The 19,513-nt window shown below is 39.6% G+C and overlaps 1 protein-coding gene across 2 annotated transcripts in view; it reads right to left on the bottom strand.

The window, feature by feature from the left end:
* neurl1aa (neuralized E3 ubiquitin protein ligase 1Aa) overlaps positions 1-19,513 on the bottom strand; it is an 88,280-nt gene that overhangs the window by 15,319 nt on the left and 53,448 nt on the right. For both annotated transcript variants that reach the window (XM_060860353.1, XM_060860354.1), the window contains exon 3: positions 17,967-18,288. In XM_060860353.1, coding sequence (XP_060716336.1) covers positions 17,967-18,288 — 322 coding nt within the window. The remainder of the gene's footprint in view (positions 1-17,966; positions 18,289-19,513) is intronic.

Raw genomic sequence — 19,513 nt, 5'->3', positions numbered from 1 at the left:
TCACGTCATCATCAAAAGAGAGAAAAGCGCTTACTCTACACACCCTGCACAGACGACAGCAGACAAATGTTTAAATGATGTCAAAATAGAGTGATAAATAATCATTAATAATCATAAATAAATATTACTGCTTAATATTTAATCATCAATAAATATTACTTAAATAATTAACTGTTTTTTTTTTTAACTAATTAGATATCAGTTGAGTGGCGATGAGGCTCAGGTTTAAAGAGTCTGATACTCATAGTGAGAACTCATTTCACATACAATTAAGCAGTAATGTTGTTGTATAATAAGTAGCTAGACCTTCTAGTGAAATGCTAGAATTCTGTTTCTTTGGCATATCTAATAGTTTAACGTTATGAGATTAAGTTTAAGATATTAGAAACATACTAGTTGGGAACTCAATGAGAAAGAACTGAGACACTGAAAAGATCCTTATACGATGGATCAGGATTGCTGGAAAACCGTTTTCTATAAGACACAACTCCGAACTTTTGTATGCAAATACGTTCAAGGTTTATAAAAGCCTTGTATACTTTTTATGCAAAGCAAAATCTTTGTGCTGTGTCCTGGGGTTTGAATAACTTACCCCTGAGCGTGGATGTATCACTGTACTCTATTTATTTAGCAGTCTTGTGTAAGAATTTGAAGAGATATGGCTATGACAGACAATATGTTTCTTGGATTTAAGAGCATTTTTTTTTAGTATTTTATTGTTTTATTGCTTGGTTAAATGCCTCAAAGGATCGATTCAAACAATTCTGACCGATAAATCATACTATGGGTTTATTGTGATTTTTTGTTCAGGACACTTTGAAAGTTCATGACTTTTGTGTGAAAATGCATTGGACACTGCTTTAATCTGTTTTGCTGTTTGAAAAAACATCATGTTCTCTGTTAAAATTTTGATGACTTGAGTGTTTAGCACAGGCTCCAGACATTTTACATGATGAAAGGGCCAGCAGAGCAGATCATTGCTTGGCAATGTTGATATCCAGGAAATTATTCACTCTTAAATTCCATTACAACGCTAAACTCAGTTTGTAGAATAAGTCGGGAGACATGATGGAGAGACTTCGTGTAAATCCAGGAAAATCTTTCAACTATAAAAGTGAAAAGATAAGTTTGCCCTTGTGAGTTTACTCTAATTTATTATTAGCCCTGGAGAAATGACACTGCAGCATTATTGGACTTGAAGGACATTGTCATGCCAGTGCTTGTTTTAGTTCAGACAAAAGAATCCACTTCTAATCTTGAGGGAAACATTTCAGAGCTCTGACGGAGCTGTCAAAACATCAAAAGAACACAATTCCAAAACGATGAAGTCTTTTGGCCTTCCTGTCTGTATCCGCACTTCAAGTTTTACAAATAAACATCGGCTTTACGATTTCCTATCCCTTGGAATCATCTAGTCTTCCACAACCTACCCTTGATGCCACAGGTTTCTCATCTGTTTCTGGTGGGATTTTCCTTTTGAGGAAATTACTATTGCTGAGAAATTTCTTGATGGATCTTCTATTCACATCATCAAATGTGCCTAACAGTGATATAAGTTGTATTAACATTGCTGAAGAAACTTAGCCAAAGATCTATAAGTAGACATTTGGTTAAGACAAATGTGTTACACAGTGAAATTCAATTTACTTCACATATTTTGGTAGAAGACGTTGGGGTCGGGGTGCAGAGTCAGTCATGATATGGCACCTATGAAGTTGAGAAGGTTAGGGGCCTTGCTCAAGGGCCCAACGGTGGCAGCTTGGAGATTGCTAGGGATTAAAAGAAGGATTCTTCTGCCCATTAGAAACTGTATCTGTTTATAGTAGATATATTTGGCTGGTATATTTCTAAGCCTCCAAGGTAAAGAAATAGAATTAATTGAGCAAGATGACTGTAATAGTTGATGACCTTTTTGCAAACATCTTTACTGGATCGTTAATAAGGTGCTGATGTTCAAGTGTACAGATTCAGAGATGTTATAAATGCCCGATGGAAACACAATGTAGACTTTGTTCATTCAAAAGGCACCTCGACTGTCGAATCGTCTTCTTAGTATTTCAATGAATTATCAAGTTTTCTTCCTCATACAGTATCATCTCAGGGAGTTTTTCCTTGCCGCTGTCAGCTTGCTCATTAGGGATAGGGATAGATATATAGTATCATAAAAATTTTTTTAATTAATTTTAAGCTTTAATTGTATATATTAATTTATTTATTTTTATACTTATTTTTTCTTATTATTATTATTATATATTTATATCTTTTTCTCTCTCTTCTGTTTCCATACTTCTGTAAAGCTGCTTTGAGACAATGGGAAACTGTTAAAAACGCTAAACAAATAAATTGAATTGAATCGATTTGAATTAATCAGAATTAAGTTTGAGGATGAGTTCATGAACTATCCGACTTACTTACAAGAAAATCCTTAAGGCCATGCAATTTCCGAAACAGTTTATTCCGATTTACGTCTTAGCCTTTCTTCAGCATTTAATCTCACCTAGTTAACGTGGATTTGAAACTAAGAACTGCTGCTGTAATTATAAAGACTATGATACTCATTCTGAGCATCCTTTCTTGGATGTTCTTCTTGTGTAATGATTTATAAGCCCACTATACTGTGTCACCCAGAAGAGGCTCTTTTTATCTCTGGTTCCTTTCAAGGTTTCTTCCTTGTATAATCTCTGGGATTTTTTTTCTGATTCTCACCTTCTGTACTGTAAGTGCTCTGGATTTCTGTAAAAGATGCTTTGTCTTATATTAAAAGTGCTATATAAATAAAATGTAATCGAATGGAACTAAATATTTGACGTAGCCCAGGTTATAAGAACTAGCCTAATAGTTTCTGTGAGCCATTCAGCTCATTCAATTCTAGAGTAAAAATGGTTAATATAAACCACTAGACCATTCCATCAGGATTAAGAGCTCTATTCCATTACCACCGGCTGTCACCTACAATCTTTTAGAAATCTTACTAAACCCTGCTGAATGTAAACAGAAATAAAAGGCTTCTTCTGAATCCAGAATCAAGGCCAATTGGGAGATCTTAGCTTCCCCGTACCATGGTTCACTACTTTCAAAGAAATGGCTCCTGGGTGAGCCGTGATCTTAAATCTGCTATTCTCTGTGGCTTCATGAGACTGATAATCCAGCACTAAGTTTACCCTACTGACTCTGACTTTAAAGTGCTTGTATTAGTGCTTTCATGCTTCAGAGAACTGACTTTAGTTACTGGATACAGTGACTGGAAGGTGAGTCTGAAATATAAATCCTGAAACTGCAGAGCACAGCTTAAGCAGCTGAAATATCCAGATCAACCTGAAGGCAAAGGTCTACTGTATAGAGGCCTATAAACATGCTCGCTCTATTTCAAGTAAAAAGTGTTGATGGCGTTGAGAAGACAAAATCCTGATTCCTGTGCAAAACAATGTGACGCCTATCTGCGTCAACGTTTGATGCGTTGTGTGTTCTGAGATGTCTCGTTCCTAACCACAGATGACTTACTGTAGCCTTTCTCAGCTTAAAGAAGTCTGGCTACTGTTTTCTGATCCCTCTTAAAGTATTTCAACCTGCAGACTCACCATTTATAGGATGTCTTTGTCTAAGTGTAAAAGACAAAGTATAAACTATTGAGTGTAAAAATGGCAGCAGGTTCTGAAAAATTCAAACAAGCCCTCAGTGACCAACAACCAAGTCACTGAGGTTTCCGATGTAGATATGAACTGAAGCTCTGACCTGAATCTGCATGAGTTTAATGCTTTGCACTGCTACCACATGATTGACTGATTGGATAATGGCAGACATATGTATATAACCCATATCATATATTTACAGCATTTAAACTTAATATCAAGTTTTGAAATTCAATATTTTTCTCATTTGAGTAGCAATACCCTGTTCGAGGCTTTACGGCCTGATACTTTCTTTGAGGGAAAAAGGCAAATTGGGTCACGTCTCGGTTCAAGTCACTCACTTCTTCATTCTGGACAGAGCTTGGACAGACAAAAACAAGCCTATTTTCCAGAAGTTGATCTTTGAAAAAAATAAAAAGCTTGCTGGTGAAAGAAAAGGAGGTGCTTGAGGTAGTCTGTGCTAATGATCTAAGAAGTTAGTGTTCCTAAAAAGAGCGTGGGGATAGCCCTCAGGCATGGGCCCTTACATGACTACAGATAATGGTTATTAAAGCCATTCAACTTCAAACAGAGAGAGTGATAGACAGAGAGAGAGAGAAAGAGAGAGAGAGAGAGAGAGAGAGAGAGAGAGAGAGAGTATGAGATACTCTTCTGATAAGTGGACTGAAGTCATTCTCTGGCAAGCGTGCAGAGGGAAAGGCATTTTTAGATTAAGGAACTTAGACAGACGATGATGTTACACAAAGGACGGTTTATCATTATTCGGGTGAGGCAGCAGCCCACACACGTCGCACTTTTCACACTGAAAACGTTGACACAAAATGATTCCCCTCTAAAGCTCACTCACTCTCTCACTCATTTTCTACCGCTTATCCGAACTACCTCGTGTCACGGGGAGCCTGTGCCTATCTCATTGGGCATCAAGGCAGGATACACCCTGGACGGAGTGCCAACCCATCGCAGGGCACACACACACACTCTCATTCACTCACACAATCACACACTACGGACAATTTTCCAGAGATGCCAATCAACCTACCATGCATGTCTTTGGACCGGGGGAGGAAACCGGAGTACCCGGAGGAAACCCCCGAGGCACCGGGAGAAAATGCAAACTCCACACACACAAGGCAGAGGCAGGAATCGAACCCCAAACCCTGGAGGTCTGAGGCAAACGTGCTAACCACTAAGCCACCGTGCCCCCTCCCCTCTAAAGCTGTATTTCAGTGTAACCTAACTTTAGTTGGATTACTAGTAAGACATACATAATACATACATCTGAGCATGGTGATGGAGAAAAATAAGAAGGTTGGGTTGATGCAGGCCGAAGCCAGGTTACTATTAACCCCAGAAGTTGATTAATTTCCAATAACATCTTGTCCTCCTCTTACACTGCAGCAATTTGCCAAGGATTACAATTTTTGTTGATTAAAGAATTACACAATAAAGTTGTAATCCATTTATAGTGGCATTAAATGTTGGAAAAAAACAGTTATTACTTTCCTTATCATTTTTTCCATTTCTGTCTAAGTTAATAAAACAAAACATTAGAAGAAAATATCCTGAACAGAGTGTCTGAGAACCAAACATTACACTTCTCCAAAATGCAAAATGGATTTATGTGGAGTAACAGCCATGCAAGTCCTTTTGAATGAGCTGTTAGTAGAAAACTCATCACCTTCTTCTAAAGACTCAGACACAAGCATTCAATATCGTTGTGTAAACAGAAATGCTATTAAACCCTCGTATGTACTTGCTGTTACGATGGCTTCGCCAATTTGTTGTTATTTTAAACCCTTTTTTTTTTTTGCAGGCAGATTTCCACTATACTGTGTATAAGAATAGACTTTTATACAGTCCACTCTTCTGGTCTGTATTCTTCCCTTTAGCTGTGTGATTAAGGGATCCCAGAGATGACATCATCAGAATTTAGTTGGCACATGAACGCTGGAACAACCAGACCCATTACAGTAAAGTCTTGTTATAAATTGGATTAGACCTCAGTCTGGAGACATCGCCTCGTCCTCCTGGGGACAACTGCAGAGAAGAATCCAATTTGGGCAGAGGATTCAGAAGAGAGAGAGAGAGAGAGAGAGAGAGAGAGAGAGAGAGAGAGAGAGAGAGAGAGAGAGAGAGAGAGAGAGAGAGAGAGAGAGAGAGAGAGAGATGGAGGAGAAAAGAAGAAAGAAAAAAACAGAAAGGGATGACAAAGAGGGAATGGTGTGAAGAAGATAATGAGGAAGGTTGCTATATATTAGTGCTTTGAGATATATAATAAAAATTCCTTTTTTTTTTTTTTTTTTTTGTAAATGTATAGCAAGAGCTTTTCTCCCTCTGTACCTGGTTTGAATGCTCTTCTGCTCAACCTAGGAACAGATCCAATTTCACCCAAAATATCAGAGAGAAATGCTTGTATGCAACCATAGCAACCTGAAGGAGATGTACTGAGAACAAGCTCTGGTTATATGAATAGTCTGACATTCACTGTAATGAAAGCTTCACTGATTGCACACTTCTGTTGAGCAGCACTTTTTTTGTTGTTGTTTTTTTTTTTTTTTTTTACCCCGAAAATGTTTTGTTCTTAAACATCACTTTTATCATGTGGAGCTGAACTGGCTTTGGCCGGTTTCATAGTGGAGAGACGGATGGAGGGATGGAGTGGAGTTTGGAAATGAGAGTAGGGTGTCTACAGACGTGTGTGACCAACACCAGCTGCTGCCCCTCTAATTGTCCAGCACCTGCTCGGCCGCCAATCGCTTCCATTCCCTTTGTCCCATTGGCACTTTTCAGGAGAGAGCTGGTGCAGCTGCCAGCTGATTGGCCAAGGCTAGATTCTAATCTCCCTGAAAGAAAGCCTAGACTTCAAACAGCCAGAGTGTTTTACTGTTTTCTGAGGCGATAGGAATCCAAGCTTGACCAAAACGCTGCGACTGATGGGGAGCAGCTGCACACACACAGAAGGCAACCTATTTATAACGCTTTTCTTCTTTTAAATTTTTAAAAAACAACAACTCACAGCTTTTTTTAGCACCAGACCCCCAATCACCTGTTACGGTAAACACAAAAAGTAGGCGGAAAATAAGCAGACGTGGGATTTGATAAACAAAAAGAATCTGCAGCTTGAATAATCGCTTGGGCAAAATGCTGTCTGAAAAAAATAGCCAAATAAGGCAGTGGCGTGATGAAGCAGCTTTGCTGCGCCATGCTTTTCTAGTTTCAGCTGAAAAAGCTGGCCAAGGTCATGACTCTCTTTCACTCACTTGTTATTGCTTTTTCAGTTTTCTAGCTTTTTTCTCTGTTCCTAAAGCCATCTCAACCGCTCTGAAGGATTTGATGCTTAGTCTGGTTTTATCCTTCCCTCTCAGAACAGCATAGACTTCAGTGGAGAGGATACACAAGAAAGAAAGAGACAAAGACTTACTGTATATTGGCACACCTGAGTGAAAACAAACAGTGAGAAGGAAAAAAGGTGATCAACTGACAAGCAAAATATCCAAGCCTGCATGATGCATGCATGGTGGGTGTGTGTGTGTGTATATACGATGGAGAGAGACAGCAGACAAAGGTTACTGGAGGTTTATAAGGAGAATGTTGGCTGTCTGCCACTCCATCGCTTTTGAAAAGAGCAGCAGCCTTCCAGGCAACACATGGCCACGACAATAAAGCCCAACAAATACTCAATAAATCACAAAAGCTCCTTCCTCCTGGGACATAATGCTCTCTCTCTCCTCCCTTTTACTGTTAGTCCCTGAAGCCACCTTCCTGAGGATGGCTCTGAACAGCGGCCTGGCCAGTGCAGCATGCACCAAATCAAATGGGTGCAGTGGAATAATAAACTAATCATAAAATGTAATATAATAAAGCCTTGGTAGTTTCATATTCAATTCCTGACTTCATGCTTGCTGTTATTTATTGGAACAAGAGATGAATCTAACTTTCATATGCAAGAAAACTACATAAGTTCTACATAAAGTTCTTAAAGGGTTCAAACTGAGGAACAGGCTAAACAACCTACCTGGATTCTATTTATTTATTTATTTTCTATAAGCAACTGGATCATTGAATATATTCTTTAAGGCAAAATTCTAAAAATACTGAATCTAAAACCTGATTGAAGAAGCCAAAAAAGCCAATGGAGGACGCTAGAACAGAGAATTTCAGTTTCTGAGAGAGTTCCAAGCACGTTGTCTTTTATTAGACTGAGGAATAACTTTAACCTAGGTCTTCACTTTTGGAAAAATATAATGGTTCATCGAGGGATCTTTGGATAGTTAAGCATTATTCCTAAAGAGATTTTCCATGGAACCCACTCTGATAGGATTAAGATTAAGAAGTTCTACATAGAATCATTATGTTTTCTGTCAAAGGAACAAGCCAAGCAGATATCAACATGGGTTTGATCGAACGATCTTAAAGAAATATTTAAAGCTGGGCTCCCATTTAAAAAAAAAAAAAAGGTTAATTGAAGGTTCTTTGGGGGGGCACGGTGGCTTAGTGGTTAGCACGTTCGCCTCACACCTCCAGTGTCGGGGTTCGATTCCCGCCTCCACCTTGTGTGTGTGGAGTTTGCATGTTCTCCCCGTGCCTCGGGGGTTTCCTCCGGGTACTCCGGTTTCCTCCCCCGGTGTGTGTTTGTGCCCTGTGATGGGTTGGCACTCCGTCCAGGGTGTATCCTGCCTTGATGCCCGATGACGCCTGAGATAGGCACAGGCTCCCCGTGACCCGAGGTAGTTCGGATAAGCGGTAGAAGATGAATGAATGAATGAATGAATGAAGGTTCTTTGGACAATTCTACATTATTCCCAATGATATCCTGGTTGGAACCCTCCTAATAGGTCTGGAACCCAGGACACAGAACCTTCTCTTTGAAGCACAAGCAGAAGAAGGTTTTTATGGTTCTAAATGTTTTTAAAATGTTCTTGCATGATATTTAATTTAATTTTAAATTTAAAGTTACATCTAGAATCCTAAATGACTCTTGTGCTCGTTTCAGTGAAAACAAGCTTCTAAGTAAAAACTTATTGAACAAAGTGCTTCAATAAGAAAGCTAGAAAAAAAAAAAGAAGCTTCAACTACTCTCAGAGATTTACTCTCAGAAGTGTTTTCTCCAAGCATCAGCTTTTGGCATTCTGAAGGATCCTACATGGTTAATTTTTGGTTTGTATGTTAAAGCAATGACGTTGGAATGACAAATCACTTTCTGCTCCTGCCTTCGCACATCCGACATGAATGTTTATCTAATGTTCTATAAACTGCTGTTTGTCTTGGCCCTTTAATGAGTGCTGAAGTGCTTTTCTCCATATATCCCAGCGAGCCACACCTTATCTCAGCTGCAGAGTTCCATGTTTGGCCACCCAGAAGATTTGGCATGACTCGAAAGGGAGGAAAACGAAGATCTAAGTTTGGGAGAGCAAACTGGAACGACACATAAAGACAGGAAATGCGCTGTGTTCTGATTTAGAACAGGTCACGGCATTTCTTCCCTCCACCTTGAAAGCTCTTCATAGAATTTCCTGTCGACGCGTGAACCTCGTGCAGGAAACACAATCAACCTTCCTGACACTTGGTCCACTATTTCTCTCTCTTTCTCGGAAGACACAATAAAGATCCGAGGAAGAGATTTTGCTCAGCTAAGTTACAAATTCACATAGCATCTGCTCTTCTCATTAATATCTCCAGCCCTGGAGCAGCGTGTCTTCTAAACAAATACAACTAGCAATGTTTCACCTAGTAACATTAGCAGGGAGACTCCAGTTCCCTGCTGTGATGCTAACTCCACTTATCTAGGTAGTAAAAACTAAACATTAAAAATCCTGCTTCCACTTAGAGACTTTCAAAGAAACCTATCAACCTGGAATAGCTTTCCTCAGCCATCTGAACCCTGTGTGTCGATAAATTTCTCAATGTTACTGAAAATGGTAAAAGTGTATTGACTTGGCGTCAAATAATTGCTTTGCAAATAATTACTTTGTCAATAGAAAGCAGGACTTACAAAGAAGAACTGAAAATGTATGGCGAGGAGAAATGATGTACGATTGAACCAATGACTTCTTGTATTTTTGAGCACTAATTAGTAATAAGATCTGTGCTAAAGAGCACTAAAAAAGCATGTAATAAGATTCGTTTAACAGCATTTGCAAATGTATTCAGAAAGCTCAGACATTTAAGACTTTTTACATCTTTAAGATAATTAATGTCAGTCAATTTCTCAACACGGTGTACAGTATGTAAATGTCTGTTTTGTGGTTACTCATTGCCCTATTATTTGTCAAACTGACATATTAATGAGATCTTTGTTGAATTACTGTAATTTGGCAGGGCGAGCTCATCTGTAAATCCTACACTACTGCTTTATTAGGTGCCATTTAGCCCAAGAGTTACACACCAGCCTGTATGATAAGGCTTTCAGTTCAGTTCCTCATGGTCTAAAGGAGACAAACATCTAGGACAAAGATCTACACATACCTGACATTACATATCAGGGATTGCACATCAAGTGTGTGATAAAAGTATGTCCAGAGTCTAAAACCAGTAGGACTTAAACTACATTTACTTCATTTTCTGTTTATTACTTACAACATATGCTCTACATGGGGGTCACGGTGGCTTAGTGGTTAGCATGTTCGCCTCACACCTCCAGGGTTGGGGGTTCGATTCCCGCCTCCGCCTTATGTGTGTGGAGTTTGCATGTTCTCTCCGTGCCTCGGGGGTTTCCTCCGGGTACTCCGGTTTCCTCCCCCGGTCCAAAGACATGCATGGTAGGTTGATTGGCATCTCTAGAAAATTGTCCGTAGTGTGTGAGTGAATGAGAGTGTGTGTGTGTGCCCTGCGATGGGTTGGCACTCCTTCCAGGGTGTATCCTGCCTTGATGCCCGATGACGCCTGAGATAGGCACAGGCTCCACGTGACCCGAGGTAGTTCGGATAAGCGGTAGAAAATGAATGAATGAATATGCTCTACATGTGCAACCTTACATTCTGTGCATTTTCTCAGAGGGCATTATGCTTTTGTGATTTTGGCTCAACACGACATATTCCAATTGGTTCCAATTGAATTTCCCGACACCCTGTATTCATACTATGGATTGCATCTTTTTAAATATATGACAGAAGGTGAAACAGGTTCTATGCATGTGTCATTTCCGTGCTAATACACTCTGATTCGCTCCTCGTCTTAATAACAGCACACATTCTGTTGGGTTAGGATTTGCTGGTGTCTTAAGATATGTGTCAAATTTAACCCAATCGTGATTGTGTGCCTAATTCTGTTTATTTCTTGCGCTTCCAAATAAACCTGGTTCTCTATTACGATCAAGATTAGGGTCCAGGAATTTGGCAGGTGATTTGTCAGGCCATGTTGTCATATATTTCCAGATCATATACGATTTTGTGTTTAGCTTGTGCACAAAACTCAGAGTATGGTTAATAACTGACTATCTGGTTACAGCCATTCAGGTGTCCATCATATTGTGGATCACTGCTATTAGTGATCTTTTTTTTTGTATAGAGAGCTTGTGATAAGATAAAAATCAAGGATATGATATTACAGGTATAAAACATGGACAGTTTCTGTGACAGCTACAGTCTACAGTTCGCTGCTCCATGGAAAAAAAAACTGGACCAACCACTGAGCATGAAATCTAATTTGGAATACGGTCTTGATTTGGTTTTCTATGACTCATCACATCCTTTGCTAGGACACAATAAAGAGAAAGATTTAGCCACTGTGCTAGCTTCCAGCATGGCCTTTAAACATGTCATAAAACATATCTGGAACAGTGTCATGGTAACTGGAATAAAGGAAATAATAAGGCCAAGGTAAACATGTTGAATTTGTTAGATTTGTGGATTTTGTTTTTTTATTGTAAGCTAGCTAACCTACTGGCATGTTCCTCCAAAAGGCATAGTACATGCTCAGCTTCATCCATCATGCTTTCAACACGTACTTTTGGGCCAAAACATTCAATTTTCTTGAACTTAAAGTCCATCATATTACCATCATACACCACTGGGGAATGCAAACAGCAATCACAGGTCATTTTGTCTAAGAAAATACACAGAAGTCTGAACTATGAGAGCAAAAAAAAGAATGTAGGAATTGAAGCTGCCAAAACTGCTGTTACGATAAGAACAGAAAGTTCAGTATTTAATAGTATACCAATATACCAAAATTATATTTAAAGCTATGGCGATAACTGAATACGTAGAAATACAAGTACGTGTTTATCCATAACTTTTTCTGATTGTAGTTCAGAGTGCCAAGTTTAACATTACGAATTAATGGGCCTTGAATGAAATACTCTCGTCTAAACCTTCACAAAAAACAATATTTTATCAACAGTGCGGACGATCAGAACGAATACTTATGGCAGTGTGTAGCATGAACTGGAGGAATCTGGAAGCAGCACTCATTGTACAGGTACAGAGTAGAAGAAGAAGAAGCCTTTATTGGTCACACATACGTTACGTCCCTGGAGCAGAGAGGATTAGGGGCCTTGCTCAAGGGCCCAAAATGGTAGCTTGGCAGTGCTGGAGCCTGGACCCTAATCCTCTGATCCCAAACCGCTTGAGCCACCAGTGCCACACAGTAATAAGTCTCGTGAGTCCTAAAATAAATCAGTTAGACATACCGAATAAGCCATTGGTCTGCATACTAACTGAAATACAAACATTTTTGAAAAAAAAAGAAACCCATTACATTGAAAAAAATTGTTCCTTTTTTCAAATCAGGATGCATTCTTACTATCTCTTAGACGCTTCCTTGATGACTGAGAACGTTTGTGGATACGGCTTGGGTACGCTTGTCTCCAAATAAAATAGTACAGATACTCTGACCGATTCCCTCTGACCTGTGAATACAAATTTCTATCTTAATAGAACTAATGTCTTCAAGGATGACATGCCCCCCCTCCATAGGGCATGAGTAAAATGGTACAAGTCATTTGCTATGGCCTTAGTCATAGACTGTGACAACATAAAGGAACAAGCAATATACAGTGAGGTTTATATATATATATCAGTGGTCAGGCCAACATGAGCTGCCAGAACAGCTTCAATCATAGCACAGACTGCATACATATTCTATATATAATTTTTGATACTGTCTTATTTTTGTGTAAAAGAGCCGCACTGCAGCCGCTACCTCTGCTGATATTGTGGAATATCACGGGCACGGTGGCTTAGTGGTTAGCACGTTCGCCTCACACCTCCAGGGTTCCCGATTCCAGCCGATTCCCGACTCCGCCTTGTGTGTGTGGAGTTTGCATGTTCTTCCCGTGCCTCGGGGGTTTCCTCCGGGTACTCCGGTTTCCTCCCCCGGTCCAAAGACATGCATGATAGGTTGATTGCCATCTCTGGAAAATTGTCCGTAGTGTGTGATTGCGTGAGTGAATGAGAGTGTGTGTGTGCCCTGCGAGGGTTGGCACTCCGTCCAGGGTGTATCCTGCCTTGATGCCCGATGACGCCTGAGATAGGCACAGGCTCCCCGTGACCCGAGGTAGTTCGGATAAGCGGTAGAAAATGAGTGAGTGAGTGAGTGACTGAGTTTAACAGGGAATATTTCTACAGAAGGACGGTGTAATATTCAGTGATATCTATTAATAAACAAAGACGTCAGCAGGAACAGACGTGGGGTTGACGGACAAAACAAAGGATATCACGGTCATAAGATGAGGTTATAAAAAATGGTTTCACACAGTCAGCCCAGGGCTGAGCGTGCCAAAAATATTCATTCAAAATATTCTTGCTTTTTTGCAGCACTTTGCCTATTTTTATCATTTTCTACTGTCCAATATCAGAGTATCTGTGCCCACTGTTCGATTCCTGTTCATGGCTGACAGAATTGAAACCCCGATGTGTTCTTCAGCATGTTGTAATTCATCTGCCTCTAGGTTCAGTATGTTGCAGGTGCTGAGATGCTTTTCTACTCATCTCATCTGTCAATCCCAGGAGATCAGCGATTCTAACCAGGCTTTATTACCAACAACCATTCCACAGGCACAGAGAGCACATTTTAGAACAATAGCCTGAGAGTGTGGAGGAATGATTTCACAATAATAATAAACAAAAAAAAATCTTAATTTGTATCCATGCAGCTACTATTGCACAGTGCTGAGTATACGGCATTCCTAATATAGTGAGAGTTAACTCAACCCTGGAAGAGTTCATTCAACCTTGGTGAATCCATTGTGTAATACTTATTCTCTGCATGTTTCTAGGCCTGCATCCAACTACAACTCCATTCTGACGTTTTCACATCTGAAGCCATTCAGGACTGCCTGAAACAGCCCAGTGTGTGTGTGTGTGTATTTCTGACTGACAAGGCTATAAAGTAACCTCAGCTTGGGTAATAATTAAACAACATTCCTGTCTCTCTGCTGGTCCACAACTTCATTTTGTGATTCTTATATTCATACACCCATGATGCAGTTGTGTTAAAACCTAGTTCAAATGGGCTCTCATAGCACCGCACCAAACGCTAGACTCTGGGGTCTTCACAATAACAGCTGCTAAGGCGCTGGGCTTTGAGGAGAATGTAGGATATGTTTATGACTTGATATTAAGTCTATAAATGGTGGAAGGAACTTGGATGTGCTTCACTGCTACTGTTCTCCGTCTGGAAATGGACATAATTAGGAATAAAATGCCATTAATCTATAACAACTAGCCTATTATCTGCCCATCCATCCTTTTCCACTTATCCTACACAGTGTCACAAGGAACCTGAAGCCTATTCCAGGGGACTCAAGGCAGTGGACACCAAGGATGGGGTGCCAACCAATCACAGGGCAGAATCACACACATACACCCATTCACAAACTATGGACAATTTAGAGGTGCCAATCAGCTTAGAATGTATGTGTCTGAACCGGTGGAGGAAACCAGAATACCCGTCGGAACGGGCCTCGATCCCCAGCCCAGGAGGTGCGAGGAAAATTCAGTTCAGGGTTTGTAAATGAATGTGTTAATTCTGTCTGTTTTTCTAAGCTTTAAATGAAATAATGAATGACACAGTAAGCCAGTCATATTAATACAGGAGACAAAGTTACAGCTCTAATCTTTTCCACCGATGTTTTAATCAAAGACAAGAAGAGAAGAGAATAAAGGTGGCGTGAGTGTATTTAAGTGCACCTGTTGGCACAGACTGAATGAACTTTCTGAATAAACTGAAACATCAATGTGCCATTATAGCAAGCTAAACCAGTCCTCGATTGTGTGCGTTATATTAAAGGCCTGTTTAGTGCAGTCAAAGAGACACTGTACACACACACACACACACACAGCTTATTCAAGTCAATACACAGCCTCTTCCGCGGAAAGCTTGTATTTATGTCTGTGTGAGTAGGCGTATTTGAGTCTCAAATCCACTGGTGTGTGCGCTGTGAGGATTGTGCCATGAACATGCCTGCAGCATAAAAACATTGATTCTTCTGATAAGAGCTCTTGAGTCAAAAGCGAAAGAGCAAAACAGGACAGAAGGAATTACAGATATCTGTTTTTAACAACATGCGGGTTGTAAGCACTGTAGCTTTATACCGTCTTTCAGGCGTCAATAAGACTAAAAAATCAATGCACTTAAAAATAAACAACAAAACACAGCTAAACTTTTGGAATAATAACTACAAAAACATATGAGTCTGGTGGCCTGGAAAAAAAAAAATCCCTGGGATAATTTCGGCTTTCCTGAATTTTTATTACATTATTTAGCACAAACATTCTGTCCAATTCAATTTTTAAACAACAAATCAGTTGCATCCAGCTGCAAAAAATAAAACAACTCCAAAATAACTCGAGTCTGGATGAATATCTCTGGCTAACTCAGTGCACTTAAATCTGTCGCTGGAAATAATAAAAGCCTGAAGTCTTCTTCTATCGCCAACTCTGTGTGAGCTACATCCCTCCGGCTCGGCTACGTCGGCTTTCATCTCTGGCATTAAGGGCTCTTAGAGCAGGAGTTTGATGGCTCGTGTGTCTGTTCAGACACATGATAATGAAAGAGAAAGACGTGTAATGCGAACGGAATGGCGCACATACACAAGCTGTTGGAAAAAAATGAGTATACTTAAATCAGGGCCAAATTTTGGGAGATGGACGAGAGAGGACTAGATAAAGATACACACAGACATACACCAGCAACAACAAAAGCAACAACAATGACAAAACATGTCATGTATTCAGCAGACAGTGAAGTTGTGGTCAATTGGCACAATCTACAATTAGGGTCGATGTCACTATCTCTAAAGCATGTGACCTGCTTCTATAATTGTACCTCGGGGATGACAGCATTAAGGACGTTTATTGCGTGTGTGTGTGTGTGTGTGTGTGTGTGTGTGTGTGTGCGCGTAAGCTTTGACACACACCAGTACATCAAAACCTTGGCTATGGTATGCCCTGCTAAGTTTCCCTGTGTGTGCCAGAGTGAGTGTGATTACACACCACAACTCAGTCACTCTTAGCACTGCGACCTGATACTGAAAACACACAAAACACACTCAAGTACAACAAAATAGCCATCATTTGCATAAAACCTTTGAGCTTCGGGCAATTTTGTGTCATTCTTAAATCTTAGAAATGTCACATAACTTTCACTAGCGTCCATCTAGCCATAAATATTGATTAGTGGTTTAAAAAAATATATATTATTTGGCTTGTGTAGGTTCTGGAACTATAATATTTCACTGTAAGTGTGTCTGAGTAGTGACATCGCAATTATGGTGTGACTCAGGAGTCAAAAAGGTAACAGTAGCTTTAGTAAACTATGTAGCTAACAGTATGTTCAATATAAGGACGTCCATACAAGCAGATGTGTTCCTTAACACTGCGTTGGCAATTGGAAAAAAAAAAAGCTCTGCCATCTGTGTTTTCTTTTCTGGGCCAGAACACAGTTTAAAAAAAAAGATAAACGTTTAAATTTTCATAAAAGTGCCAAATCATGTCATGCAAATTTTTTCCTACCCGAACAATCAGGTGGCGAGTTGGAGGGCAAACGAGAAAAACAAACACTGAGAACAAAGTGCTGGTCAAAAAAAGTTGTCTTTTGATTTATAACATGCTGAATAAAACAATAAACAGTTTTGCAATACGAGTAAAAAGAAAAGAACGACTTGTCTTTTAGGGAATTTCACCAGTACATGATTTCCCTCTTTAAACTGTAGCTTCATGGAGCCAAGGCGCACAAGCAGCTCTGATTCCTTTCGATTTTCTGCCTCTAGCTAAAGTCACAGAGAAGAAAAATGTCAGATTTAAACGTCCAGAAAATCTTTAGTACTTGTAACAATAAATAAAATCGGGATAGTTAGCTAGATCAGCTAAGTGGACCGAGTGGAGCGTTGTTATGGTTACACTGTGGATGAATTGCCTGTTATCGTAGCGACCTGTTTTCGATTCCTTTCAAATAAATAAACTGTAAAGAGTTAAATATGATTAAACAGAAGAGTTTTGTTAAAATCTTATTATACTCCCTCACCGGCGCTTTCCTCAGAAGCTCTTTTTCACCTGATTAAAACCCATCAGTCCAAATATTTACTTTATTGGTTATTATTTAATAAATAAAGCCACTACGTATTCCTTCGTATACTGTACTATTATTTAAAACATAAAACTACACGTGTCAGTTGAAATTGTGGCTTAAACCTAAAATCTAAATTTGGCAGTTTGGGAAAACTCTGGGATAATTCAGGTTTTTTTTTCTGAATTTTTATTACATAATTTAGCACAAAAATTCGGTAGATTTTTTAGTTCCAGCTAAAAAAAAAAAAACATGTCTAAAGTACCGGTCGCCACTATTTTGTGTATCTGTCCTGTAGTGTTTTGTATTGTCTGTCTTGCACACATTAGGCTTCACACGATGCACTTTATGTGGCTAGGACATCTTACTTTAAGTCCTTAGCTCTGTGTTTATTTTCACGCAGCTCTGTGCTGTTTTATGTAGCACCATGGTCCTGGAAAAATGTCCATTTCATTACGCATGTTTGTACTGTCAGCTATATATAGTTAAAATGTCAACATATAATGACACACACACACACACACACACACACACACACACACACACACACACATATATATATATATATCACTTGATATATGAGGATCTGTGGCTTGGACCATAGTTGTGAGTTCAAGTCTCAGTGGAGCTGAGATCCCAGAGAGGTTTGATAAAACCAGTCACTAGTCTCCAGTATCACTGTAATGCCCTACCCCGGGCATTACTGACCCAGCAGTCTATCTCTAGCTTTCCTTTTATGTGGGTGAGAAGCAACAATGTGATATGCAAAAGATTGTGTCTAGGCATGAGTCGAGCCTGTAGTGAACACCTACAGTGCAGTGTGTGACTCACCGAGCAGCTGGACTCCTCGAGTCAGGCCGTAGACATCGATGAGTGCCCATAGAGAATCGGTGGTGCGCACGCCACTGAAAAACAGCATGGGACTGGAGCCGTTAACGCTGTAGAAGACGCGGCCTTTCTTGTCCACCCAGAAGGCGACGAGGTTGCCTTCATTGGCTAGCTCCTCAGGCAGTGCCTTGGCCCAGAAACCGTTCTGAGACACCAGGTCTGGGCAGGCGTACTTGGGCAGGCTGTCGGGGTTGATGCGTGATGGGTCTTTGGAGGTGAAGCCCAGACGCAGAGCACCGCTCCAGCAACACTGCTTCTTCGTGATCTGTACAACATTAAAACGTAGAGTTCGATTTTGAAAGAACACGCGGTTAGGGATTTCATGAGGTGAAATTTCATATGGCAGGAAGCTCCATAGCTCCAAGTCTAAATAATACATTTTTATAGGTTAGAGAACAAAACTGAACATAAAGGTTATTAGCTGAGGCCAATGTTCTTTCATAGTCTCAAAGCAAAAGCCGTGTACCTCCATTATGCCTAGTTAATTTTCGACTGTTTTGAGAGGCACCGATCTATATTTTATATATATATATATATATATATATATATATATATATATATATATATAAATGTTATAAGATTACGTTAGTGTCTTTGCATGATTTTATGTTTGAGGTTGGTGTGAACCAGTCAGGTCTTTCAGGGAACTGTAGCTAACCAATAAACAGATGAAATCTCAGTCTCGGCTGTTTGGATTGCTGCTAAACATTAAAACAAAATGCTGTATTGAACCTACCTCTTTTTTTTGCTGTTAACTGTGGTATTGTATTTACATCCACAGCATTTTTGGACTGCATTGTATTCATTACAATAACTGTGTACTGGTCAGTGCTGCGCTGTCCTTTTTTATTATACTATTATACTGTATTGTCTTGCACTGTTTGCACACACGCATTTTATATATTGCTGTGTAACGTACGTAGTTCTGTGTTTTATGTAGCACCAGGGTCATGGAGGAACGTTGTTTCATTTAACTGTGTACTGCAGTATAAACCTTTCTGAAGTTTATTGACTTGACATGAACATTTTTTTTTTTTTTAATTCAAAAAATTAATTATCGAAAGACTTTTTACTTACTGTTAATTATTCGAAAACTGTTTATTCTCTGCTTAAGTTTATTTATAGCCGTAAAATGACCGTTTCGGATCGCTGTGCCCAAAGATTTAAATGTAGCTTGCTATAGCGCATCCTTTCGTTGAGTTCAGTAGACTCAAATAGCTAACATAAGGGCCATAATAGATCAAAAGTATAAGGGATCTCTCAGAGATGTGGATATACGCACCAGTCTGTCAGTCACTAGCTGTAATTCGACACAAGCTGCATTAATGTTTTTGGATAAAGCATTCCTTTAAAGGGAATTCTAAAAGCGAGTTTGGGGGCCTGGTGTAAGGGAGAAGTATGCTGTGTTTGGAGTAGAAGGGGTCTGTTTTATTTGACTTACAGTAACCACTGCCTTGACTGAGGGGATAAATACTACAAACATGTCAAGA

The sequence above is a fragment of the Tachysurus vachellii genome, chromosome 24 (genome assembly GCF_030014155.1).
Source record: "Tachysurus vachellii isolate PV-2020 chromosome 24, HZAU_Pvac_v1, whole genome shotgun sequence".
Classification (NCBI taxonomy): domain Eukaryota; kingdom Metazoa; phylum Chordata; class Actinopteri; order Siluriformes; family Bagridae; genus Tachysurus; species Tachysurus vachellii.
The sequence above is the reverse complement of the archived record's forward strand: the minus strand, read 5'-3'. Positions and strand labels throughout refer to the sequence as shown.